The sequence below is a fragment of the Pseudocercospora fijiensis genome, assembly GCF_000340215.1.
Source record: "Pseudocercospora fijiensis CIRAD86 unplaced genomic scaffold MYCFIscaffold_1, whole genome shotgun sequence".
NCBI lineage: Eukaryota > Fungi > Ascomycota > Dothideomycetes > Mycosphaerellales > Mycosphaerellaceae > Pseudocercospora > Pseudocercospora fijiensis.
In genome coordinates, this window is record NW_006921532.1 from 4152118 (window position 1) to 4174876 (window position 22759).

The window sequence follows — 22759 nt, forward strand, 5'->3', positions numbered from 1 at the left end:
ACCTGCGTTGGGAGATGATGCCGGCGAAGCAGCGGAGGAGTCTCGAGGCAGCGTTGAGCGGTCATGCGTATGCAGCGCACGTTTGCCTGTTGCAGATCGAAGTCGCATAGAATCAAGGCATCGTATTCTCGAAACAAATTATACGTGTTATATCATAGCCAAATTTATCCAGGCACGAGCGTCACTGTCAATCTAGGTGCCTTGCGACGTTTACAAGGTGTCAAAGTCCCTGGGTCTCGCCAAGGCTGAGCGCATTGAGTTTCTGTGGCGCAGTCTGGACAGCTGCGTGACATTCAATTCATTCATCAAGATCTATCAGAAGCGTTTTGCTATCCATCCTTCTCTCCGTATGCTTTTCTAATCATTCTTACTGCTCAAAATCCTCTTCACCAGCACGTCAATAACCATCAAATTGCTATTATCGGGCTGAGCCAGGTTCCAAGCGTTCAAGCGCATTGAAACATCTCTGATGTGACTATTGCTCCGGCAACAGGACATCTTCACCAGGCTGGATAGTGCCGTTGAGAACGGCACCTCCGTGAGCCTGCGCCAGCATACCGTAGACAGGATAATACTTGGCAAGCCATGGGATCACCTCGGTAGCACCAGGAGTGTTTCGCCACTAAGTAAATGCAAAAGGGAAGAAGTCAGCAAGTTTATGGCAGAAGGCGATCGTGAAAGCTGAGACCAGGCCGCTGTGTCTGATCTCGCTCGGTCGATTAGATTTTGCACTCTCCGATGTACTTACATCCCTCATGAGGTCGCAAACGATGCTGAAAAGGGAGACGATTTGAACGCCGGCCCTGGCCATCCGATCATTGGAAACATCTCTGATCAGCTCAGTCGTCGTGCCCGATGCCTCTACGTTGGCCCAGACGCTGTATCCTTCATCACGAAGCGATAGTGCGAGGAAGGTCGTGCCTTGGAGAGCAATCGTCAGCTAAGCTCTTGTCACTCCAGTGATGGTTGGCAATTCACTCACAGACGTCGGTTGTGATTCCACCCACAATGATTTGCTTCTTTCCAGTCGCCTTGATTGCCGCCTGAAATTCCTCGTTATCCCAGGCATCCACTTCGCCGTTCCTCTTGACAATGGGAGCATCGGGATACATGTCCAGAACTTCTTTTGGCAATGGTCCATTTGGCCCTTGTTGTGCTGACGTAGACAGAATCACCGGAATATCAAAGAGCTTGCCTAACGCGGAATGAGCAATCATCGAGTTGTAGTACAGTGTCGCGTCGAAGTCCCGCGCGAGCGAGTACAAGCCGACCTGGAGGTCGAGAATGAGCAGGAGGGAGTCATTCTTGTCAAGTCGCTCAAAGGGAAAGGCTAGATAATGATCAGCTTCCATTCATCCCTAGAGTAATGAGAGCATCACAGTCGGCAACAGCGCAAGCTGCGAGGCAGGCAACAGAGCAAAGAATGGAGTAGAAGTTCTTCATCTTGAACCTCGAATGTCAATTGTGGTAGTAGTGGAATAAGGCACTTTTTGGAGCTGTTCTTGGGACACATACTACGATTGGATTATTATATCAAAGGTCGTTGGCTTGGCGATAGTTCATACCGTGGCGCTCTCCTGTCCCTCCTTGGATGACATGCGTCGTCGCCACTGTCTCGTCGTTCTGGTGGTGGAGAATTATCGCCAAAGCAGTGATAGCTTCCTTTCCACCAATAGCATCCTCCACTCGCCATGTCCGAACGTGACATATGTTTTGTAGAACATTGCATAAGAGCTTCGTAATACAGTTGGCAACTTGTACGCAGTTGGCAGCATGCAGCACTTGTCATCTTGGCAGCGTTCTCAGCTCCGTAGTCCGTCCATAGACACTACTGACGATCAACTTCCTTTGGTACTCCGAAGTATGTTGCGGCAAGCATGCGAGGCGAAGTAATCATGTCTAATAATGACTTTAGCCCACCTAGGAGGAGACCCGAATATTGCGTTAGCTATCAGTCAGCGGAAGACTGGCAGGGGCTTGGCGCGTTGGCCCACTGCTTTCGATACGAGGCTGAAGAATGGAAGCGACGCTGTGCACCACCGATGTTGGCATGCAAAGAGAAGAGATCCTCGAGTCCAGCAGCATGGGTATCAGCAAATCGTTGCACAAAGCTCACATGGGTGTGCAGTCCCATGAGCATCGGTACATCCCATCCTCATCACTCGTCTTCACCCTCGTACTCGATCTGCGAGTCTTCCTCTTCCTCTTCGCCTCCGTCCTCTGGTTCCTCACGCTGAGCTGCATTGCCTCTCGCTCTGCTCTTCTGCGTCCTTCTGCTGCTCTCGCCGTTTTGTTGGGGTTCTGGCTGAACTTCGCTTCGCGATAGCTGAGTAATGCCAAGGGACCTGTTGACTTTCCTTTCAAGCTCTTCTTCCTCCGCATCTGTCTTGGGAGCGTACACAGTTGTTGTGATTCCTCTGACCCCGTCTTGACCTACTTCGATCTTGCCCCTCGAACCTACGACCCAGTAGATATCGTCTTCTCCGGTACCAGAGCTCTCCTTAACCCTTGCGATGTAGCCGTCCTTCTCCATGCGTTTCATCAGTCTCTCATTCTTCTCATAATCAACAACCGGTGTTTGATCGTCGATTTTCAGCCGTTGTAGGTAACGTTCCATTTTGTCATTGTTTAATTGTCCACCAGCCATCATTATAGCTGAGACCAGAACGGTATAGATCCCGGTGTACTGGGCTTCATCTTTCGGAGTCGGCGCAAAGGATGGATGGAGTATGATTGGATTGTGAAACTCTGAGGGCAGTATCGACCTCAAAATCCAAGAGGTTATGCCGTTCTTGGTGGTTTGAGATTCTTTCTTCTGAGCGGCTGTAGAACGTTAATACGCGTGCAGCAGAGAGTGTAAAGTCAATCAAGCATACCTCGCCGTTGCTGCACCGTAAGCCGTTCACGAGATGGTAGCTCGACCATTTCCATTCCAAAGACCGCATTCAGATGCATTTGTGCTTGATCGAACACTTTCTTGAACATTCTATTATTTGCACCTAAGACCTTCTCGCCGACTTCTTGCCTCCTAATTGGTTTCCGTGCAAGCTCACAGCTCAAAGCCAGACGAACCATCTTTTTCGCCATTTCATCAAGGCTGGCGTCTTGTGTCTGACCGCCCTCGTCCCCGCCAAAACTTTCATCTTGATCAACATCGTCGCCTGTTGTCCTACGTCGCTGGCTCTGGGATTCTAGGGAGGCATCCAGCGATTCCTCGTCTTGTGGTTCCTAGGAGGCGTATGAGTACTTGCATGTTTTGTGCTGTGATGTGCGCTACTTACAGCTCGCCGTTTCCGCCCCTGCACAAGAGGCATGGTGATACGTCTCAGGACGTTCCTCGTCGAGCAATGCAGAATGCAAAGCAACCTGCCAAAGTCGACAGCAAGATGTCGCGTCCGCTGGGAAGACGCGAGGCGCGTTACAGCGGTTCGGTTCGGTCCGGTACGTTCGGCGCGCGCTGGGAGTTGAAGACTTGAAGTTGAATCTCGAGAAGAGAATCTTCGCAGTAACACCCACTTCGCCTCACCAACACGCCCCTCGCAAACCATCCGAGGGATCACCTTGCAATTTGATCTGTGGTACAACCCTCGTCAACATGGCCGACAAACTTCGTACCCAGCAGCAACTCGAGTCGCTCCAGAATAAATACATCGGCACTGGACACGCCGATACTACCAAGCACGAGTGGACCTCCAACATTGCTCGCGACTCCTATGCTTCATACCAGGGCCACCCACCGCTTCTCCACTACATGGCAATAGGAATGGGCATGCCTACCGAAAAGGTTAGGTTGAATCTCATGGAGAAAATGGTGCTGCCAGTTGGGCCGGCGCCAGTCGTGGAGGAATGATCGGGTTTCTGCAAATTTTGCCGTAAACCATGAAGATATCAGCGAGCTGCTGCTCCTCTCGAGCACAAGATACTCATGAGGCCTTGGAGTGAAGTTGGTCTCGCTTAATTCGTCCGGCGATTCCGGCACGCGCTTACACTGCTCACAAACACGTCGGCGGAGAACTTGACTGCAGTCAACTCGATATGTAAAAGGCTACGGAGAGGGATGGGGAAGGCAAAGGCTACCAAAACAGCGTCGGAGGGACCGCTGAGGTGAAGATATACCACCATGTGGAGATGCAGGGCAACAGAGAAGGAATGTCCGAATGCAGCAGCACCGCCAGCTTGGTCGCTGCATTGAGGTGAAGCATGGATTTGGTCAAAGTCTTCTTAGCTGCGTGACTGGTCTTATGCGCCATCGCACATGAATGATCAAGCCCACGGCTGCCTTTCAGCCAACGTGCCCATTTCCTCTTTGCGCCCATCGCTCAAGTACCTCCAGGCCCTTTTGCCTATGCACATCTGGTAAGTGCTGAAATGCACGACACTTTCCGCTCAATTTGTTTCATCCGATCTTTTGAAACACACTGGGAGATGACCAGTTGCAGCGTTTGCCTTGCTTTGTGAGCTCAGACTTAAATCTGTACATGGGGTCGAACGTTATTTATTGCAGGCTCCAAAATGAGCGCAACGCAAGCTCTGATGTCGTACGGTTCGCAGCTTGCTACCCGTGGTGAGTGCCGATTTACACTTGCGTATCATCGAGATGTCTGTGAGCTCGCTGGCATTGTTCATGGCTTTAATAGCCAACTCGTCGACGAGAGGTTGGAATCCGGAAATCTGATGTCCAATGTCGGATTCGCTGGGCGGCTTAACAGCCAGAAGTGGCAGCCTCCAAGCCTTCTTGCGCCATTCTTTCCACCGCCTCTGGTTTTAGGATGTCCTTGCGAAATTGTTCCTGTTTGAGTAGATCAAGAGCCCGCAAGGTTGGACCTGGGTATCTATAGAGCAATTAGCAATAGTAATGAAAATCGAAGAATTATCGAATATCCATACTGGAGAAAGCGGACATAATTCGGCTGCCGAAAGTATTGCAGATAGTCAAGGTACGCAAGGAACTCGTCATTGTCGAGCAACTTTTGGGCCGCTAGATGCTGTAGGTAGTGGGGATTGGATAACATTTGCACAAACTGTTGCCTTCGTTAGCCTTCGCCATTATTCTTTTCACGCCAGCTGTGAAGGACTAGCAAGGCGGTGTGTGTAGAGTGCAGTGATCAGACCATGTCAAGACCGATGCTGGCGACAAAAGCTAGATGGAGCGGCGGATTGAGATCGTCAATACCTACTTCGAGCTCGAGCGTGAATCTGTCGTGACCGCCGTACTGGATGCGGCCAGCAGCAGCATTGGCGCTTCCATTTTCTTGTTCCGACTGAACCATCGCAGCACATGCAGTTGTTTGGCAATGGCCGAGACTCGGCAGAGCTGGATGGAGCTTCTCGAACGTGAACGGCACGGCCAGAACCACAGCAGTGTTTGTGAAGAAAGGCAGGGAAGCGGAGAAGCTGCACTAATAATAGTTCTCGTTCTGGCACCGTCCCTTGGAATTGCCGTGGCACAGTAGCTTCAGCCTCTCACGCGCCTCTGCACTGGAGCCAGCGGTTCAAGGTGCGCCGGAGCAGACGGCAGCACATGGTCCAGTCCAGTGGTGGTGTGAGCAGATTAGGCATTGAAACGTGAGCATGGGATACTGGGGAGGTTGATAGCACAATAATCACTTCCCGAGGCTGCCCAAGCAGGGTTCACACCACTGCCTCGTGCTCCTCATCGACAGGGGGAAGGCTCGAAGTCATTGTTACTCCGCATATGACTGCTGGCTCGCCGTGCTCCTGAGGACAACCACCTCCATCACTCCTCCGCCACCACCACTGACCAGAAGCACACCAAGAAGCATTACCGACGACAGCAGCGACAGCAACGGCGACGGCGACGGCGACATCGCTCCTCGGCAGACATTGCAAGCATTGGCAAACACAGCAGGGTCAGTCACTACCCAGGTAGCACGAATTGAGGAGTTGCATTCCATCGGCGGCGGAGCGAGAGAAGCATCGGCTGGTCACATTTCGCAAAACCGCGGACCGCCCAGCACATCGCAGCACAGCACAGCACAGCACGACTCCGATCGCGTGACTGCGCTGAGCGCCGCGCAGACATTTGGTACTCGACACACTTTTGCGCTGCAGCAACACTACTGTAGCAGTATCTGCATCCCCATCTGCACATTCAGCATGGCTCTCTTCGCCGGCGCAACGGCGCAGGCGCATGGTATGTCCCCAGACCCGCTCCTTTCTCATGTTTCAAGCGGCCGCACGTCGTTCCAGCGCGACGATCAACACACCTCGCTTCGCCGCGTCACCATCTCCAATCCCGACCACCGACGGAAACGTTCATTCGCACACTTACGACACCTACTGACAGACGCCGCGCGTGCTAGATCGCCAGCCTTCACCCGCACCCGTAGGCTTGTCGCTGAACCTCTCATCAAACAATCCGTTTCGCAACCGGGCAGCCTCTCCCAACCCATCACCCTCGACGCCCGTATATCTCACCGCTGCCGGCACGCCCCCGCTGGCAGTGCAACGACCCACGCGCCCAATGTCGACAAATCCTTTTCTCGACGACAGCGAGCTTTCCCAGCCTGATTCAAAGGCCAGAGCGAACGCAGCAGCTCTGCCCGAAGACATTTTTGTGAGTCTTCGCCTCGCCTGCCCTGCAACTTCCCCTGCTTCATTCGCACGCTTGTGTCACCGATCCTGGCAAATTCTATTCAACTTGCTACAAATGCCCTGCTGCACTTACCGCTTCGTGCCTTCTGACATGACACGAAACACGCCATGGAGCGCTTCCACGACTTCTGCGAAATGTTTGCTAACTTCCCCCGTTTGCAGAACGAGCTTTCTCTCCTCGACAAGCCAATGTCCAACGGCCAGAACAGCGTGAGCGGTGCTGGAGCTTGTAAGCCGACCACAATCCCAATCTGAACGGCACGTGACGGCTAACTGCGCACGCAGACCTTGTTCGCCCTCCAACGAACGGAGCTCCACCACGACCAATTCGACCTGCCCCGTCTTATCGCGCGCCAGAGCGACCCTCTGGTGATCGACCTCCACGACCTGCGCGAGATCCGGCCAGCCCGAACAAAAACGGTTTCGCTCGCCCTCGACCGCGGCGAGCATCCGAGTCGTCCGTCATGGAGAAGGACCGTCGACCACGTATGGACCGCGATGGCTTTGACAGCCGGCCACGCACTGAATCTGAGGAGCAACGGCGGCGAGAGAGGCGCAAGGAACGTGAAGAGCGACACAAGCAAGAAAAGGAGAAGATCAGGAGAGGCGAAAAGAAGCCACGGAAGCCGCAAGGACTCGACATCATCGACAAATTGGACGTTACCGGCATCTACGGACAGGGACTTTTCCATCATGACGGACCTTTCGATGCTTGCAACCCACACCGCAATGCCAAGAAAGACCGCAAGGCACCAATGCAGGCTTTCCCTGCAGATTCTGCAAACATGCAACTCGGTGGAGCTGGTCCACTGCGTTCTCGCCTTGATCTGGACAGATTTCATGGCCGGGGCGAAGAGAGCTTCTCGGAGTTTGCAGTGACGCGGAAGCCAGCTACCACAGTGATAGACCCACTGCAGCGCACAGAGCCTGTACATGGAGCTGAGACCTTCGGCTTGGGAACATCCACCTTCTTGGAAGGTGCGCCTGCTAGTAGAAGCGCACTGCAGAGGCGAGATTCTGAGGATCCCGAGCTGAACGGAGGCGGTGGAGGCTTGTCGCGCAAGAAGTCGCTTGCGCAGAGATTCCGTGGCATGTCTGCATCCCGGCGAGACAGGCCTGGTGACCTTCGGAGTCCAGATGCGCGGTATCAAATTCCTGCACAGCCGAATGGCGCTTGCAGCCCAGAGGTTCAGCAGCTCAAAGCATCGAGCGCTGGAGGCCCAGTTCAAGCAAGGCACAACAAGGAGAATGAAGTCAACGTGTTCGACAATGACTACGAAGCTGCATTCAACAAAAAGGGTGCTCAGATCAAAATCGCGGAGCAAGACAAGCCTTCAATGGGAAGACCTCGCGCTACTAGCAGCCCGAAAGCTCCAGCCCTGTCGAGGAGCTTGACTTCTGATGGCCGCTTGTCAAGTCGTGGTAGAGGAAGCAGTGGAGAGGAAGATCGTCCGGAGAAGGGTGGCGTAAGCGGGTTTCTCAATCGAATGAGATCGGTCAAGGGCGGTCCTCGACGGCCGACCAGAAATGTGGAGTAGATGGTTTCGGATGCAGAGTACTCCTTGATCATGGGGCTTGCTCGAAAGCATTCCAGACACGGAGAGGAGACAGATTGGAGATGAAAATACCCTAGCGTTTTATGCAGATTTCGGCGAGTTGGGTGCGGGCACTGAACTTGCGCCCCAGCAGCATCATATCACAATCCTTAACAAAATTGTCTCTTTTGTGCTATATAGCCATAAAGCAGAGACTCTGAACGCCATTTCGCCTGTAGTTCTGCAACAAGTGGGTATCATGAATGAAGCTGACTCGGGTAATTGTCTAATTCTCACGCCATTCCCGAGTGCACTCTGTGCACCTGTAGAACCTAGTCATAGGCTCATCTGCACTGCGAATTTGGACTTGTCTGAAGTATGCCTCCCGGCTTTCGCACTGCTCGTTAGGGCATTTGGCTGGAGGGTAGAGAGAGAGCGAGAGTCAGTAAGGCAAAACCTTGAATTTGATAAAGTAGCTAGCAAGCAAGCAAGATCTTCCGTACGTACCTTCAGTCTTGTCGACATTTTTCCAACTGTCCGCGCCACCAAGGATATCATCCACGGCTTTGAGGTTCATGTTCTTGCGTTCGTAGTAGCGACGGCCGAGAACCATCTGATATGGGCAGGTGCGACATTCGAAGCGGTTTTTTCCCATGTTCTGCTCATCGCCTGGAGCGCAGTGGGCTGCTGGGACTTGGCTGATGATGAGCATGTTGCTGCATGATGGACAGACTGGTTTTCTGGGTGTTAGTGATTGTCAGGCATTCTTCGGTGAAATGAGTGACTTACAGAGCAGCATGGTTTGGGATTTCTAGTGAGTCAAGAAGATGTCTTGCGCGCAATGGGCTGCGATCGGGGCGAGCGAGGAAGCGGAAATACCAACATCCGGAGCAGCATGTGATGAAAAGTCAAGTGAAGTGGGCAAATGAAAGTTTTACGTTGAATTTGATGACTCGGTGTAGGTTCCGGATTCGCGCCTGGCGGTCTCACAACACATCTCCGAGGCTCTAGAAGTGTCTCATCTTCTTCCTGCCAACGCACCACGTTCTCAACAATCTCACATTCGACACCTCACCTCACGTACAGTCACGTTGCAAGCATCAGAAACAATCAGAGACTTTTGCTAGTCAAAGCCCCAAGAAATCCACAAAGTCCAAACTCCGACGTTGTTCCCATAACAAGTCATGGCAGACGACGAAGGAGCATCTCCCAAAGAACTCCTCCTAGAATCCTGCCGTCGTAACAACACCACCTTACTTTCAGAAGTATTGGCCGGCAGTCCCTTCAACTCAAAAGCCACCGCAATCGCCAACTTTCTCAACTCCACCACCGACGCGCTAGGCTCCAGCGCATTGCACGTCGCAGCACAATATGGCTCTTACGAAGTCCTCGACATGATTTTAGATCAAGAAGGCGTAGAGATCGATGGCCAAGAGAAGCGCGAGGGAGACACATGTCTGCACAAAGCGGTGCGGTACACGAACAACTTACCACAAAACGAATGGGAGCATGGCAAAGCGGTTGTGGATATTCTGGTAGACGCGGGTTGTGATCCTCGGTGTGTGTTTTGTGAGAGAGAGAGAGAAAAAAAAAAACCCCCCCACAAATTCGTGCTTGCTTGCTGGCAAAGCAAAAGCTCTTCGAAGAACTGCTGACTGACTGATTCTTTTCGAATACAGGATACGGAATAAGGCGAAATTGAGACCTATTGATCTTGTGGATCCCCGCAATACCGAGTTACGGAGCGTGTTGCAGAAAGCCGAGCTGATGCTCATGGCAAGCGATGACGTGGTCGTTGAAGATGACGAGGATGGACCTGATGGTCCTGGAAGTGAGAGCGACTGATAGGGCACGCATGAATCGAAGAAGCATTTTTTCTGCATAGCATCGACGTTTTATGGAGATGTGGTAGAGCAGGCCTCACATGACGAGACTCGATCCACCAGTGGGAAGAGATCTGGTCGCGCGCATGACAGCTTGTGTGCCCTCGTGGGTTATATCATGCTTTTCCACCCCGATTAAACATTAAAACAACCACAATGGCAAGATGGCGGCTTCAATGCTTGAGACTCTGGAATGGCCCGATGATCGAGCAGGACTACACACACTCAGTGTGCTCTTATGCGAAGCTTGCTTCATTAGTCGGAGGTCAGCGAGAGTTCTGGGCTTGAAATGGACGATTGAAATGAGAGCGAGTCGGAGGTGAGGACGAGTTTTGCGTCCTGCAGGGACATCAGGTTTAAACAAACTATACAACACATTACAGATTCACATTCCTTCCCGTATGAAGGTGTTCCTTCATGGGGACATGACGTCCAAATGTTCCAAATGCCAGCAAATTGCCAAGCGCAAGCCGCAATGTCGTGATACGGCGCGCTCAAACGCTTCAGATGCAAAAACACGAAGCCTTCGGCGGGTATATGCGTGGTTAGTGATATCGATGGGCTTCATTCCAATGGCCGTGGCCAGAATGATCGAGGTCGTCAGCGGAGTGTGTCGTTTCAGCGTACATCGACACAAATCGCTCTAGTCACATCTCTTCAGTGAAGCGACTGTTTCGACTTGGATCCAGGCTGGACGGCGTGTCATTACGTTGGAATGCCGATGGCCCTCCTGTAAAGCCATATGGCCCTCCTGCATGCAACTGAGGCTGACGCTGAGGTCCTGGGGACATGGTCATCATCTCGTGCGTGCTGCTCCTAAGTGGAACATGACTGCTGGCAGGTGAGGTAGGCGATGCTGTTGGCGAGGAGGGAGGAAATCCTGTGCCATCACCGCCATACTGTCCTTGACTATCGCGGTAGTAGGACGCGCTGGCACCTGCGGTGCTGCTGGTTGTCGCGGCGTTGGATGGCATTTCAGGTGGCGGACCGCTCATGCCCTCGCTCCAAGCAGAAGGTAGTTTGCGGCCTGATATCCTAGTGAAACCTCGCTCTGACGATTCTGACAGTTCTGTGCTTCGGCTATGATGCCTAAACATTGCAGGAACAGCGGCCGCCAAAGGCACGAGACCAGCACGCTCAGCCATACCGGGCCCTCGAGACAAGTCTCCAGGCTGTTCTGGGGAATCAGAGAATGCAGGTGGGAGGGCCTGGTGCCCAAGGCGGTTCCTTCTCCGATGCCACCTGACAAAGAGCATTGCAATCAGGACCAGGACCGCCAAGCCAGCGCAACCGCCCACAACACCGCCGGCGATGGTACCTGCTGGGGGTGAGCTGTTACTGTTGTTATGATTATCATTCGTAGCTAATCCAGAGGAAGTACTGCTGCTTGGCGCAGAAGTAGCAGGTGTCCCATAGGCGCCAGGACTGGCGGAATTTGAGCCGTTGATGAGCGCAGTTGCGGTGACTGTGCTCTGTTCAGCGACAGAAGTTGTGGTTGCACTAGAGCTTCCCGAATCGCTAAGAGTGTTCGACAGGCCGGGGATGGTGAATATCTCGTCGTCAGCGAAAGTCGTTACATAGGCTGTCCGAGCACGCGTAATGGTGGTGATGTCGCCATCAGAGAGGGTAGCGATAAAATAAGTATCAGCAGATAAAGAGCTGCTAGTCCTTGAACCTGATCTAGTGCTGTTGGCGTTGACGGCTGTGGCTACCGAATCAGCAGAAGGTCAAGCGAATGGAAGAGATATTCTTACATGACGTTGTAAGGCTGTGTGGAGCGCTTGTAATCCGTGATGTTGATTCGGAAGTTGAGTTGGACGTCGAACTGCTAGTCGAGGCAGCGGTTGAGGTTGAAGTAGTCGAGAATGTGGTAGCGCCAGATATGGATGGTAGAGTGGGTAAAGAAGGAGTGGCAGGAGGCGTGTAGGTGATGGTGGTGGAAGCATCGGCATACGCAATCGTAGGTGCGACAGACACGCTCACGCTCAGATCTGCTGCTACAGCCAGTGCCCCTTGCCGCGGTAGTAAGACCTTGAAGTTCTCAATGCCTCCGAGCGCGGGATGCACTTCCTGCGATGTTTCCTTCTCCACTTGAGGTAACGATGTCTGTAATGTTGGTGCAGCGTTGGGACGCGGCGATTTTGGGAAGGTATAAAGAGACGATGTGTCTGATATTTCGGTGCAGTTGTCCCGACGTATCTCCAAGCTCGATGTGCTCGACAGCTTGCGGCGCTTGACTGGAGGTGCCATAGCGAAGTCCATGCGACACCTCGAGTTCTCTTGGCACACTCAAAACAGCCGTTGCTTGCAATTCCTGTACGACATGCACATCCAGTCGTTCTGTGCGCAAAGCTGTCCGGAGCTTGGTATATGGATGCAGCGATTCGATTGTACCGGGTCCGGAAGCGGAATCGGTACGAGGCTGTCTGTACTGGAGACAGCACGAGGCGGCGAAAGAGCGGACGACTTCGCAGAAGGTCGAAGATGTCGATGTGTGTAACGAGCGGACGCCGGACCAAGGCCGGCAAGTGCAGTTACAGTCGTGGTGGTGAGGTGACGGCGAACACGACGCAAAGCTCAGGCAGCGCAGCGCAGCGCAGCGGGAGTAACGAGCACCGTCGGCGTAGAATAGGCGGCGACAGTTCTTCAAAGCGGCCGGCGCCTGTCACGACTGCAGCTGCACTGCACAGGCACAGGCACAGGCACAGGCACAGGCACAGGACGAGCTGCTCGCAGGCGCAGCCTTCGCCCGCAGTACATGTAGCTCAGCGTGAGGCGAAGAGGAGTGGAAGCGGGTGGATGATGAGGGCAGCTCGCTGCCTCTGCATCTGCTCTTCCAATTCCAACCTAAGCTTCCGTGTCGGGTAACTCGGTCGAAGCTAGCGGTAAGCTAGTGAGTCGTGACTGCCTTCTTTTGCGGTCCGTCTCCAATGTGCACCTGCATCCTTCATCTGCGCACGTTGCGCCAGCCGAGATGAAACGCGATCGCCCTCGCCCTCGCCCTCGCCCTCGCCCTCGCCCTCTGATTCGTTTCGTTTCACTGGCTTGTTGCTTCCGTGACAGCAAGTTCGTCTGACTCTCGCAACCTAAATCACAATTGCGCTCTTGCACAGCACACCGGACTTCGGCACTTCGCAAAACCTTGACTTCGGCATCCCGGACCGCTGCTTCATGTACAGTAGACATGACATGTTGGGGCCGGAACACTCTTGTTCGCTGCACTGTACTTCTCAATGGAAGCGAAATGTCCAGTAGTACATGTATGGTCCCTGTCGTGCCTGCATCCGGCAGCGGTCCGAGAAGTTTGTCAATTGGCCTGGTAGAGCTGCTTGTGGGCGAATGCGAAGCGAACTCTCAGGCAACTGGAAGTCATGGCAGCGTGACGACGGCGTGAAGTGATGCTGCACGTGTTTCACTCCCTCAACTCTTTCCTGCGCAATATCAACGTCTGACACGCACACTCCTTGCTTGCGATGCGAGCATTCCACGGAATCATGAAAACTTCATATCAAACGTCCATGTAAATTCGCGTGCATACTCGACCCTCTCTATATCCAAAAGCCATACTTCATCTGCCACTTCATAACCAACCATCTCGTTCTTTATCACTATCTCGAGTTCGTCGTGACTCCAGCCAACGCTCCTTGAGCCCTCCACTCGCCTTCTTTCGAGCCGCCTGGAACTCGAACCGACTTCGGTCAAGCTTGTCTCGCAAATTCGTTGCAATGCCAGAACGCTCGCTCAGTCCGTCCATACTGGCTCTTGGTGTCGTTGTCGACAGACCAAGAGTGTATGGTCCAATGTGCGCTTGCGCCGTCGCTCTACCAGCACGCGGTCGATCGTTTTGGTCATCTTTTCGACATCTTAGCGGGAATGATGGTTTCTTGCTTCGCATCGAATCTGTGCTTTCCACTCGCAGCAGTCGACTCTTCAGGTCTCTAGCATGTCCAAACTGATCTTGGCCAACATCAATGCATCCCGGAGCGTCGTAAGACATTGCACCCAGCATACCCAGCGTTTCCGTGCTGCGATTCGGGAACGCAAGAGTGGCGAGGCTTGTGTGACTTGCAGTCTTCCAAGCAGGGGCTCCTTTGGGAAAGGCCGCTGCATGCTTTCTAGGAGAAGAGTCGATCATCCCGCGAAGCTCGTCCATATCCGCCCTCTGCTCTCTCTGTCTGTCCAAAGACTGCTGGCGTGGCGCTGCGAATGCCCGCCCTTGCGCATATGACGGTTGCCTCCTCAGGTCCAGCGTTTGCGCAGGTGATGAAAGCGATCGTTGCCGTGAGTGCCCCATTTCCTGTTTTTGCGACCGAGAGTGGTTGAGTCGCCGGTGCGCACGTTTTTCCTCAATCGCCGCGGCGACTTGAGCAACCGAATTGGGCATAACGTCGAGCGAATTCATATGAATCAAGATGATTGGCAGCTGTACAGAAACGGCCTTGGAGTTTGCCGTCGCAGCGATCACATTGAGGAAGTACCGTACTTCGAAATACTTACCGCAACGGATCGTTCCATGCCCACGCGGAAGTTCAAGCTCGCACGTACGAATATCAGCTGTATGAGGCTCAACTCCATTCCATCCGGCGCTACCGGGTTTGTAAGACGACCTGACAAGAATGACTCGTTCATTGCTCTCAAAGATACGTGCTTGGCCCGCCGATTTCTCCAGGGTGGAAGCGGCGGCATGTTTGTAGCACAAGATGTCGCGTTCGAGAGAGAGCTCCAATTTCTTCACCGGCTTGCGACACTGGTTCAGAATATGTACGTCCACAAAGATGCTGCTACCGCTGACCCATACTTGCCGATGGAGACCGGCCGTCACCTTCAAAGTCTCTTGACCAGCAGCACGAGCCATCCGCAGTTCATCCGAGGCAGTCAGCGGACTTTGAAGGGATGTGAGAGCCTTCTCGGGGTCGTATGTCGGCAGCACGTGCACATCTTGAGATGTTCGAACTCGATAATGCTTTCCAGAATCGCGGACCAACGCAGTAATAGAGAGCATGAATCGTATGCTGGCATGCTTGGATTGAAATGGTGGAGGACCAGTATCAAGAGGCAGGCTGATCATGAATGGGAGTGCTGAGCATGATGGCATCAGTGACCAAAATCTTTCGTCTGCAAAGAAAGGACTCGGAGACTGCACCATGCAGGAAGGTGGAGGATGATCCGCGTCGATCAGCTCAGTGCCCAGCGCCAGAAACGTAGCCCTCCGGCAGCTGTCAGCTTGCTCGAAGCCAAGCAAGTCCACAGATATGGCTCCGATGCTTAAAGACCGTCTATTTCGTGCACGCTCATTATCGTCAACGGTCACCTTAACATAGCCTTCGACGCTTCCTCCCCCGACAAACAACGGAGCAGAGAGCTGCAATTCGAGCTTGAGTCGAGGATGTTTGTATGAAGGATACTCCAGTATCTCCGTTGGATGTGGTATTCGAATATGGGTACGTGAAGGGACCCTTCTCGCCGCGTCAGACGAAACAGGATCCAGCCTGAGCCGTGCTTCCTTCACCGGTGATTGACTAGTGCCTCGGTTTGGGATGGAGAATCCCTGTCTGATGGGTGGTGCTAGATTTGATGATGGCTGACTACGCATCGACGGATTCCTGGTATGTGATCTTGCCTGCCGCTGAAACGAAGAAGAGCGTCGTGGCACGCTTGACTGCGGGATACTGAAGAAGCTCGGTTGCTCAGGCGTGCTACTGTACTCCGATGATGCGTCTTTTGGAGGTTGCATGACCTTCAGAAGAGGCCCTGTTTCCGCACAGCTTGTCTTGAACGGCTCCTCGCGCTTGACAGCCTCCCACTTGATCGAGCCTTTGCGCTTCACTGAGCTGGTCTTCGAAGCACTTCTCTGGTGTCGAGCGGCATTTCGAATGAAGTTGTCCATGAGGCTGGGTTCGCTCAGCTCTCGAATGTCGGATAGTGGCCGCGGCAACCCGTTCGACCAGGGCATCGGCTCTGCAGCTGCATAATCAATGGTCTCACACGACAGCTTGGGCGTGGAGGGTATAGGCGGAGGGGCAGGCGGCGGAGGGAGTGGAGCAGGATCATGTTGTTGAATGGGTTGTGGCCTGGAGATCTCGTATCGCTGTGCACGACTTGTCATTGTAGCAGTGCTGCATTCCGAGTACTTTCCAACAGAATCAATCCTTGATCAAGATACATGATCTGTTTGGCGCGGAGGGAGAAGGCACGCAGATGAGGGTTTGAGAAGCTGCCGGCAGCACCAGGAAAGCGCAGCTATAGTAGAGTCAGTGGCTTCCACTTCTCGCAGTCTTTGATATGGCACAGCCGACGAGATTGGAAACAGTCCAGCAATGATTGAATGATGCGCTCGGGCTTGCCAGAGAAGCGGAAGAAGCTCATCAAGCTTGACAGCCACTGCGTCCTTGATTGTAGGGCTCCAAAATACATTTGATCGCATTCTTGCACCATAGGAGAGGCCTCAGAATTGTGCACACGGCGGTCACTTGCTGGCCTCATTTTGCAGGCCCGCACTCATACTCCCGTGCGAATTGCAGCAGCGTGGTCGCCACGGAATTTGGGCGTAGCATCGCGGACGCACATTTAATACCGCACGACTAGCGTTCCTAAATAGGATGTTTGTTTGAGGTTTGTTTACTTCTCGGTATATATATATATATATATATCTTCCGGTCGCGTTCTTTCTCCCTCCTATATCAACCTCGCTGTCGTAAGTACCGTCCCTCCCTCTGTCTACCGCTAATTTTGACGCGTAGGACGATATATATCGCAGACGCGGTATATATATCTCGCGTAGGGGTCCCTTTCCGGCATTTTAGCCGGGAAATTTGACCTCGCTGTCGCCCCCCCCCCCCTCTTCGGAATCCCGCTCCGCCCCGGGGCAAAGAATAGCAGGGGCCCCCGCTAGCCGAGACCGTCGGACGGCGGGGTCCCTCCGTAGGGAGATACGACCGTAGGAAGGGGGGACCCGTCCGTAAGGTATACTCGAGGCGCAGGGGTGCTATTCTGCGCGAGACACTGCCCCTTCCGCCGGAGGCCATTAGCATCTTTATTTTCAAAAGCGTTGCGAATGAATGTGTGTCAAAAGTGACGTATATGTCGTAAATCTCGTCCAATTCATTCACCTACCTCCGTATTCTATAGCAGGTTGCCCTTCGCAACGAGCGTGGGGGTCAAAAGTCCGTGCATGCGGTATTAAATTTGGTCCCAGCATCGCGACCACACGTGGCACTGGCTGGGGAGCTGAGAAACGTCAACCGCCGTCGAAGGCTGGGCGCGAGCAGCAAGCAGTGCCGCCACAAGCCACAAGCGGAAAGTAGGCATATCACGAGTTGTGTTGTGATACGAGCTTCGAGGCTCACGCCGCGACATCTTGTGACCACATTGACCAGTATTCTAGCGAAACTTTGCTGCTCCAGCGCCGAGCATCGCCACGACGCCTCCCGTGATAGTGATAATAATGATTGTGTGAAGGCAGACGCCTCGCCTCGCGCACGTCACGTAGAGATGTTGTTGCTGTTTCAACGGTGAAGATGGTGCTTGTGGGCCTTCCTTCGCTTCCGCCTTGTTCTCCTTCTGACCCTCCTTTCCTTCCAGAAGACGTCTCCAGCGGAGAAAGCGCAGAAGGATGAGTGCTTGGCACAAGACTAATCTCGTTGTGGATTCTAGTATAGAGAGGTTGTGGTCTTCGTAGTGTCTAATGCCGAGGCTACTCTCAGACGCTACGAGGATTAGACTTAGCCGCTAGACTTCCTGACAATGCTGACATCCAGTGCTGTGATTGGATGGCGAGGCAGTAACTGCTGTCCAGAGCTAGTCGCCGAGCCCGTCTCTCGCCGCTCGCCGCTGGCTTGGACGACTCGCGAGCGCGAATGCATCACGCATGCATGCTTTCGAGCAAATCACCACCACGATCGCTTGCTTCCGACCAGGGTGCGGCAAAGCAACCGGCCGGCCTGAAGTCACAAGTGCCCTTGCACGCTCACCATCTTTTCCGGCATGCATCCAACCGCTCTCCGCTGGCCAAGCCAAGGCAAGACTCGGACTCTTGATGACGGCTTAGTTGCACTTGCACTTCCCACGCTGGAGTAGGAGGAGAAATTTTCTCTTCTGCTAATAGTATGGTCCGGCTTTCTTTTGCGCCGGTCTCGCCTCCAGCTACCGGTCCGCGTGACCGCCTTCTCCTCCTCATTGATCAATTTCAATTACCCAAGCTCTTACCTCACAGTCTTTCCTCCTCTTCCACGGTACGCAACGTTATCTTTGTCTATGCTAACGTTATTATCAATCTGTCCCTTTCACGCTTCACAAGCCTGCCCCGTCCATCTGGGTGCAATCTTTTAGCGTCGCCTGGCTTTGGCCAGTGCCTTCCCCGGGTTCCTGCAGATGGGAGATAACAATATCGTCGACGCCCATATGGCAGCTCCCTCTAAGGTCGCTAAGGTCGAGGAGGGAGCCGAAGCTGCCACCCCGAGCTCTATCGAGTCGTCTCCCGATCAAGACCAAGACGCTGGCGCCGAACAACCCCAGGAACCTGCCCAGCCCCAGAAGCGCAAAGGCGGTCGAAAGCCTGTAAGTGTCATCTGATAAACGACTCGTACCCATCTATCGATCCTCTGTCCCGTGTAAGGCTGACGGGCTCAGATATACGCGACCTCGGAAGAGCGGAAGCAACGTAATCGACAGGCTCAGGCTGCCTTTCGCGAACGACGGACTGAATACATCAAGCAACTCGAGGCAACCATCAAGCACAATGAAGAGAATCTGTCAAGCCTGCAGCAAAGCCAGCGCACTGCCGCAGACGAATGTCTCATGCTGCGCTACAAGAACAGTCTACTGGAACGAATATTGCTCGAGAAAGGTAATGTCCCTCGACTGCCAGCTTCTTCACCCGTGATATTGACTAGCTCAGGCATCGATGTCCAGGCTGAACTACAGATGAAGACCGGCAGTCCCGTCCTTGGCCCTGGATTTATGCACCCTGCGGCTACTATGCCACCACAACCACCATTGCAAAGAACAGCCTTGCAAAGGCAGCAGGCCCGAAGATCTGGCCAGAACTTCCTGCCTAAGCTGGCTCCTGGACAGTCCAATCCGGACATGGGCTTTACTACATCGCCTCACGCTCACCCGACCCCATCGTCTCATGCTTCCTCTCCAAGTCAACTGTCGACGAGATCGCTGGCATTGCAACAAGGTGGGATGACCTCACCCGCATCTGCTGTCCTCGCTCAGCCGCAAGCACAGCATTTCCAGAGCTTGGCGCGCTCGTCGCAACCGCAACCTAACCAAGCTTTCTATCAAGCTCAGCAGCAGCCCGCAAATGGCCCACGCCAGCCGCAGCAACGCCCGACTCCCGCGTCTACCTATCAAGGCAGTCAAAGTGGTATGTCAAGCATGTCAACGGGGAGTCATGGTGTGCCCCAGCCCGGCAGCGCCGGTGGCAGTGCAGCAGCATCAACCTTCTCCTATCCTAGTCCATTTCAGAAACATTTTGATCAGCTCGGCAAGTTCCCCCATCTTTTCTTACAGAACTGTGTTCGTCCTAGGTTGACTCCGTGAGTACAGACCAAGAGTACGACACTCAGCACTCCCGATCCATGCTCGACGAACCCGATGACGACAATCTCCGAACGCATCGATCTCCACAGTCACAGGGTCAATATCCGCAACATTACCAGAATCCCCAAGAACAAACGTCTGGAGATTACTATAACCCTCCGCAAGGCATGCAGCAGGGCCAGCATCAGCTGTCACCGCATTCACAGTACGAACAGATGCAGCAAATGATTCCGACCAGTCATCCCAACGGGAACGATGGTCCTTATGAGGTTGATCCAAACGACCCAATGCTTGATGCAGACCCGTTTGGACTGAGTGCGTCAATGCACTATCCAACCACATACTCGTTCGAGCAACACCACGGGCAAAGATAGTCCATTAATTTCATGGGAGGGATGGTGTTAAGGGCGGTCAACAAAAAAAGCGACTTTTTTCTTCCTCCACGAGGCCTTTAAGCACCGCAGCAGTATCTGCGGGCTATGATTGATGTGTTCTGAATGAACGAAACGGCATTTGCATGGCGCGCATAGCGAAGGTGCATAGGCCGCAGCCAGGGAATGAGGCGCGCCATTGGGAGGTCATTCGATCATGCTGTTCTTTGGCGAGCATTTGAAGGACGCGCATTGGGAGCGGAGCATGTAAAAGTATGGCGGAAAAGCAAAATGTAGCGTTGGTTTGATGGTCACAAGCCATTGTGCTTCAATATTTGTTCACTTCAAAAGAATCGGAAGCTGAGGTCATCCTCAGTGATTGCAATGCATCATCGCACTGTCGCATTGGAGCCTCAACGTGATAATAATGGGATTTTTAGTTGTCCCGTGCCGTGTCGAAGCTCGGGAGCCGTGCCAAGACAACTTGAAATTGCGGAGTTGGAATTTTGCATCACCTCTCTCTCTGCGAACACCATGTCGTCTGGCTTCAGCTCGTGACTTCCACAAACATGAGCGCCATTGCAAGCAAGGTCAGTCGAGATCCCATGTTTCACTACTGCTGAGTTCGTCAGACGGTCGTGTGACGTCCGCCTTGCGCGAGAGAGAAAACGAGGCTGACTTCAATGCTCCAGAACTTGTACGACCTCCTGGGTATGCGAACCACGACCACGACCAGTATCAATGGCGCCTCGCACGCATAACTAATAATCGCATCAGGCAACGACCCGGAGCTCGACCCAGATCGGGAGCCAGAGCCACCGACCAAGGTCATTGACAAGCCAGTCCAGCGCACAGGAAAGCGCAATGCTGGCGCCGACGGACCTGCTAGGGATACTCCTAGGCCAGCCGCAGGTGGGCGAGGTGGCAGCCATCAAACGTTTACAAGAGGCGACCAAGGTAAGGTTAAGAAGCGCGCGTGCAATGATGAAAGCCAGCGTGGAAGTCGCACCTCGATTGTGCATGGCCATCGTCAAACACTTTGGAACTTGCACTGACTATTCATAGCGGGCTCTCTGAACAACCGCGCCGAGAACCGCGACGACGGCTTTCGACGTGACCGCCATTCCGACCGCACAAGAGGTGATTTGCCCTACTCAACTTACACATCCAATCTCCCTGACTGACACCCGCGCAGAACCACGTGAGCACCGCGGAGGCGATCGTGGTGGACGTGGTAGAGGCCGTGGCCGAGGTGGACGAGGAGGCGCACCACGCGATGACCGTCACAGCCACACTGGCATTGGGTACGTGTGAAGAGGGTTTGGTCGCTCTGGAGCCCCCACTGACTCGATACAGCGAGCACGAGAAGCAGGCAGCGCACGGCTGGGGCGGTAACGACGGCAATGCTGAATGGGCTGATGAGACTGCGGGCGAGGCTATTGCTCAAGCTGAAGCCAAGAACGAGTCGGGCTTTACCCCCGACACCGCTGGTCAAGACCCAGCATTCTCCAACGGACCTGGAGATGGCGAAGCTGTTGGCGAGGAGGCTGCTGCTGAACCTGAGGACAAGACCAAGAGCTACGATGCGTACTTGGCTGAGCTGGCCGAGAAGCGTCTGGCTTTGGGTGACGAAGTGAGCATTCGCAAGGCAAACGAGGGCTCCAAGCAGAAGTTCCCAACAGGCAAGGCTTACGCTCGTGATCCTGAGGAGGAGAACTACTTCGCCGGTAGCGGAGGCAAGGCTAAGAAGACTAAGGAGCTTGGCGACAAGAAGGAGCGCCTTGCCTTGGACGGCCAGTATTATCAAGCACCAGACACCGGTGACCGTGGAGGCAGAGGCCGTGGTCGCGGTCGTGGAGGACGCGGCGAGTTCCGTGGCGGCGAGCGTGGTCGTGGAGGACGTGGCCGTGGCGGCAGCGACTTTAGAGGAGGCGCTCGTGGTGACCGCGGTGCTCCTCGTGGTGGAATCGCCCTGAAGGATGAGAGCGCGTTCCCAGCTCTCGGAGCATAGAATGCTCCCACACCAACTTTGACTGCCGCTTGAAGGCGCTATCGACCGAAAGCAATCGATTCTGATGTCGGAAAGCTGGAGGCCATCGTCCAGCACGATCGGTTGTACGAAATACTGAAGCAAGGAGAGTTTTCTCCGTACCTGAACAAAAATTGTTTAACTGTCAACTTGTGCTGCTTTCATTATTGCTCTTGGTCAACTTCGCCTACGCCTAGCTCACTGGCTGTGCAAGGTGCTATTCAGGAGTTCGACAGGCTCACGCGGTCGCCTTGACAGGTCTAAAGCTAACGATTGCCGTACCTAGTGCTTGACGATACTTGTGTTGATTTGACTGATGTGACTCGTGGAATGGAATTGTTTCCGAGAAGAGCTAACTTCAAGCACCAGAGAAGTTGACACTGATACTCCCAATACAAGATACAGTGGCTTAACAAACAACAAGGCATGTGTTTGCAGCAAATACGATGCTAGCCATTGCTAGCAAATCTTATGGCGTCTGTGAAAAGCAGACAGGCGGCAATGGCAAAAACCCACGCTTTGGCAATTAGTTGTGTTCTGGTCTTGTCAACACGTGCTGCTTCGCAAAGACGTCTTTCCCTACGCTATACCATATACAGAAGACCCGTGGCCTGGAAGCAGCGAATGCTCGAGTGCCCGTTTTTGCTTCACCAAATCTTTTCCACAGCTGACCTCTATCGTACCTCGAACATGATTTGACGAACAATCATGGACATCAAGTGTGCCATGTGCAACTGCACCCTTTTAAAAATCTCAAGTCAGCGAACCGTGAGATTTCGC

The 22759-nt window shown here is 53.6% G+C and overlaps 10 protein-coding genes across 10 annotated transcripts; 5 read left to right on the top strand and 5 right to left on the bottom strand.

Annotated features, from left to right (window-relative positions):
- Nucleotides 1-420: 420 nt before the first annotated feature.
- On the bottom strand, nt 421-1476 carry MYCFIDRAFT_70410 (uncharacterized protein). Its single transcript, XM_007922108.1, has 4 exons — nt 1380-1476; nt 983-1330; nt 749-921; nt 421-622 (listed from the first exon to the last, which is right to left on the bottom strand). Exons 1-4 carry the CDS (start codon nt 1441-1443, stop codon nt 476-478), a joined length of 732 nt encoding a protein of 243 aa, XP_007920299.1. The 5' UTR covers nt 1444-1476; the 3' UTR covers nt 421-475.
- Nucleotides 1477-2326: 850 nt separating this feature from the next.
- On the bottom strand, nt 2327-3090 carry MYCFIDRAFT_100179 (uncharacterized protein; the record flags this gene model as incomplete). Its single annotated transcript, XM_007923095.1, has 2 exons — nt 2327-2823; nt 2877-3090. Coding segments are annotated over 2 exons (711 nt in total), but the record flags the coding sequence as incomplete, so codon positions are not given.
- Nucleotides 3091-3521: 431 nt separating this feature from the next.
- Nucleotides 3522-5331, top strand: MYCFIDRAFT_181156 (uncharacterized protein). The gene is made up of 3 exons (XM_007923097.1): nt 3522-4832; nt 4888-5021; nt 5178-5331. Exon 1 carries the CDS (start codon nt 3596-3598, stop codon nt 3848-3850), a length of 255 nt encoding a protein of 84 aa, XP_007921288.1. The 5' UTR covers nt 3522-3595; the 3' UTR covers nt 3851-4832; nt 4888-5021; nt 5178-5331.
- Nucleotides 3522-5331, bottom strand: MYCFIDRAFT_159320 (uncharacterized protein). Its single transcript, XM_007923096.1, has 3 exons — nt 5178-5331; nt 4888-5021; nt 3522-4832 (listed from the first exon to the last, which is right to left on the bottom strand). The coding sequence occupies exons 1-3, from the start codon at nt 5268-5270 to the stop codon at nt 4703-4705; spliced, it is 357 nt and encodes a 118-aa protein (XP_007921287.1). The 5' UTR covers nt 5271-5331; the 3' UTR covers nt 3522-4702.
- A 786-nt stretch (nt 5332-6117) lies between these two features.
- On the top strand, nt 6118-8153 carry MYCFIDRAFT_184908 (uncharacterized protein; the record flags this gene model as incomplete). Its single annotated transcript, XM_007923098.1, has 3 exons — nt 6118-6154; nt 6324-6632; nt 6901-8153. The coding sequence occupies 3 exons, from the start codon at nt 6118-6120 to the stop codon at nt 8151-8153; spliced, it is 1599 nt and encodes a 532-aa protein (XP_007921289.1).
- Nucleotides 8154-8436: 283 nt separating this feature from the next.
- Nucleotides 8437-8880, bottom strand: MYCFIDRAFT_25627 (uncharacterized protein; the record flags this gene model as incomplete). The annotated part of the gene is made up of 2 exons (XM_007921518.1): nt 8437-8567; nt 8658-8880. Coding segments are annotated over 2 exons (354 nt in total), but the record flags the coding sequence as incomplete, so codon positions are not given.
- A 319-nt stretch (nt 8881-9199) lies between these two features.
- On the top strand, nt 9200-10420 carry MYCFIDRAFT_209713 (uncharacterized protein). The gene is made up of 2 exons (XM_007923099.1): nt 9200-9708; nt 9830-10420. The coding sequence occupies exons 1-2, from the start codon at nt 9335-9337 to the stop codon at nt 9993-9995; spliced, it is 540 nt and encodes a 179-aa protein (XP_007921290.1). The 5' UTR covers nt 9200-9334; the 3' UTR covers nt 9996-10420.
- Nucleotides 10421-14138: 3718 nt separating this feature from the next.
- On the bottom strand, nt 14139-15962 carry MYCFIDRAFT_96359 (uncharacterized protein; the record flags this gene model as incomplete). The annotated part of the gene is made up of 3 exons (XM_007923100.1): nt 14139-14271; nt 14344-14515; nt 14780-15962. Coding segments are annotated over 3 exons (1488 nt in total), but the record flags the coding sequence as incomplete, so codon positions are not given.
- A 2471-nt stretch (nt 15963-18433) lies between these two features.
- On the top strand, nt 18434-19953 carry MYCFIDRAFT_184912 (uncharacterized protein; the record flags this gene model as incomplete). The annotated part of the gene is made up of 5 exons (XM_007923101.1): nt 18434-18589; nt 18662-18878; nt 18930-19412; nt 19470-19523; nt 19586-19953. 5 exons carry the CDS (start codon nt 18434-18436, stop codon nt 19951-19953), a joined length of 1278 nt encoding a protein of 425 aa, XP_007921292.1.
- Nucleotides 19954-20495: 542 nt separating this feature from the next.
- Nucleotides 20496-22128, top strand: MYCFIDRAFT_85984 (uncharacterized protein). Its single transcript, XM_007922450.1, has 6 exons — nt 20496-20540; nt 20643-20661; nt 20728-20907; nt 21016-21090; nt 21146-21254; nt 21307-22128. The coding sequence occupies exons 1-6, from the start codon at nt 20520-20522 to the stop codon at nt 21959-21961; spliced, it is 1059 nt and encodes a 352-aa protein (XP_007920641.1). The 5' UTR covers nt 20496-20519; the 3' UTR covers nt 21962-22128.
- The last annotated feature ends 631 nt before the right edge of the window (nt 22129-22759 follow it).

Bases quoted from the DNA above. Each gene is read 5' to 3' on its own strand.
- MYCFIDRAFT_70410 (XM_007922108.1), bottom strand. From the start codon at position 1,443: ATGAAGAACTTCTACTCCATTCTTTGCTCTGTTGCCTGCCTCGCAGCT. The intron at 922-982 runs GTGAGTGAATTG...TTGCTCTCCAAG, and splicing joins TGGAATCACAACCGACGTCT to GCACGACCTTCCTCGCACTA. The intron at 623-748 runs GTAAGTACATCG...GCATTTACTTAG, and splicing joins TTTGCGACCTCATGAGGGAT to TGGCGAAACACTCCTGGTGC.
- MYCFIDRAFT_181156 (XM_007923097.1), top strand. From the start codon at position 3,596: ATGGCCGACAAACTTCGTACCCAGCAGCAACTCGAGTCGCTCCAGAAT.
- MYCFIDRAFT_159320 (XM_007923096.1), bottom strand. From the start codon at position 5,270: ATGGTTCAGTCGGAACAAGAAAATGGAAGCGCCAATGCTGCTGCTGGC. The intron at 5,022-5,177 runs GTAGGTATTGAC...CGAAGGCAACAG, and splicing joins GATTCACGCTCGAGCTCGAA to TTTGTGCAAATGTTATCCAA. The intron at 4,833-4,887 runs GTATGGATATTC...ATTGCTCTATAG, and splicing joins AATTATGTCCGCTTTCTCCA to ATACCCAGGTCCAACCTTGC.
- MYCFIDRAFT_209713 (XM_007923099.1), top strand. From the start codon at position 9,335: ATGGCAGACGACGAAGGAGCATCTCCCAAAGAACTCCTCCTAGAATCC. The intron at 9,709-9,829 runs GTGTGTGTTTTG...TTTCGAATACAG, and splicing joins GACGCGGGTTGTGATCCTCG to GATACGGAATAAGGCGAAAT.
- MYCFIDRAFT_85984 (XM_007922450.1), top strand. From the start codon at position 20,520: ATGAGCGCCATTGCAAGCAAG. The intron at 21,091-21,145 runs GTGATTTGCCCT...ACACCCGCGCAG, and splicing joins CCATTCCGACCGCACAAGAG to AACCACGTGAGCACCGCGGA. The intron at 21,255-21,306 runs GTACGTGTGAAG...GACTCGATACAG, and splicing joins CACAGCCACACTGGCATTGG to CGAGCACGAGAAGCAGGCAG.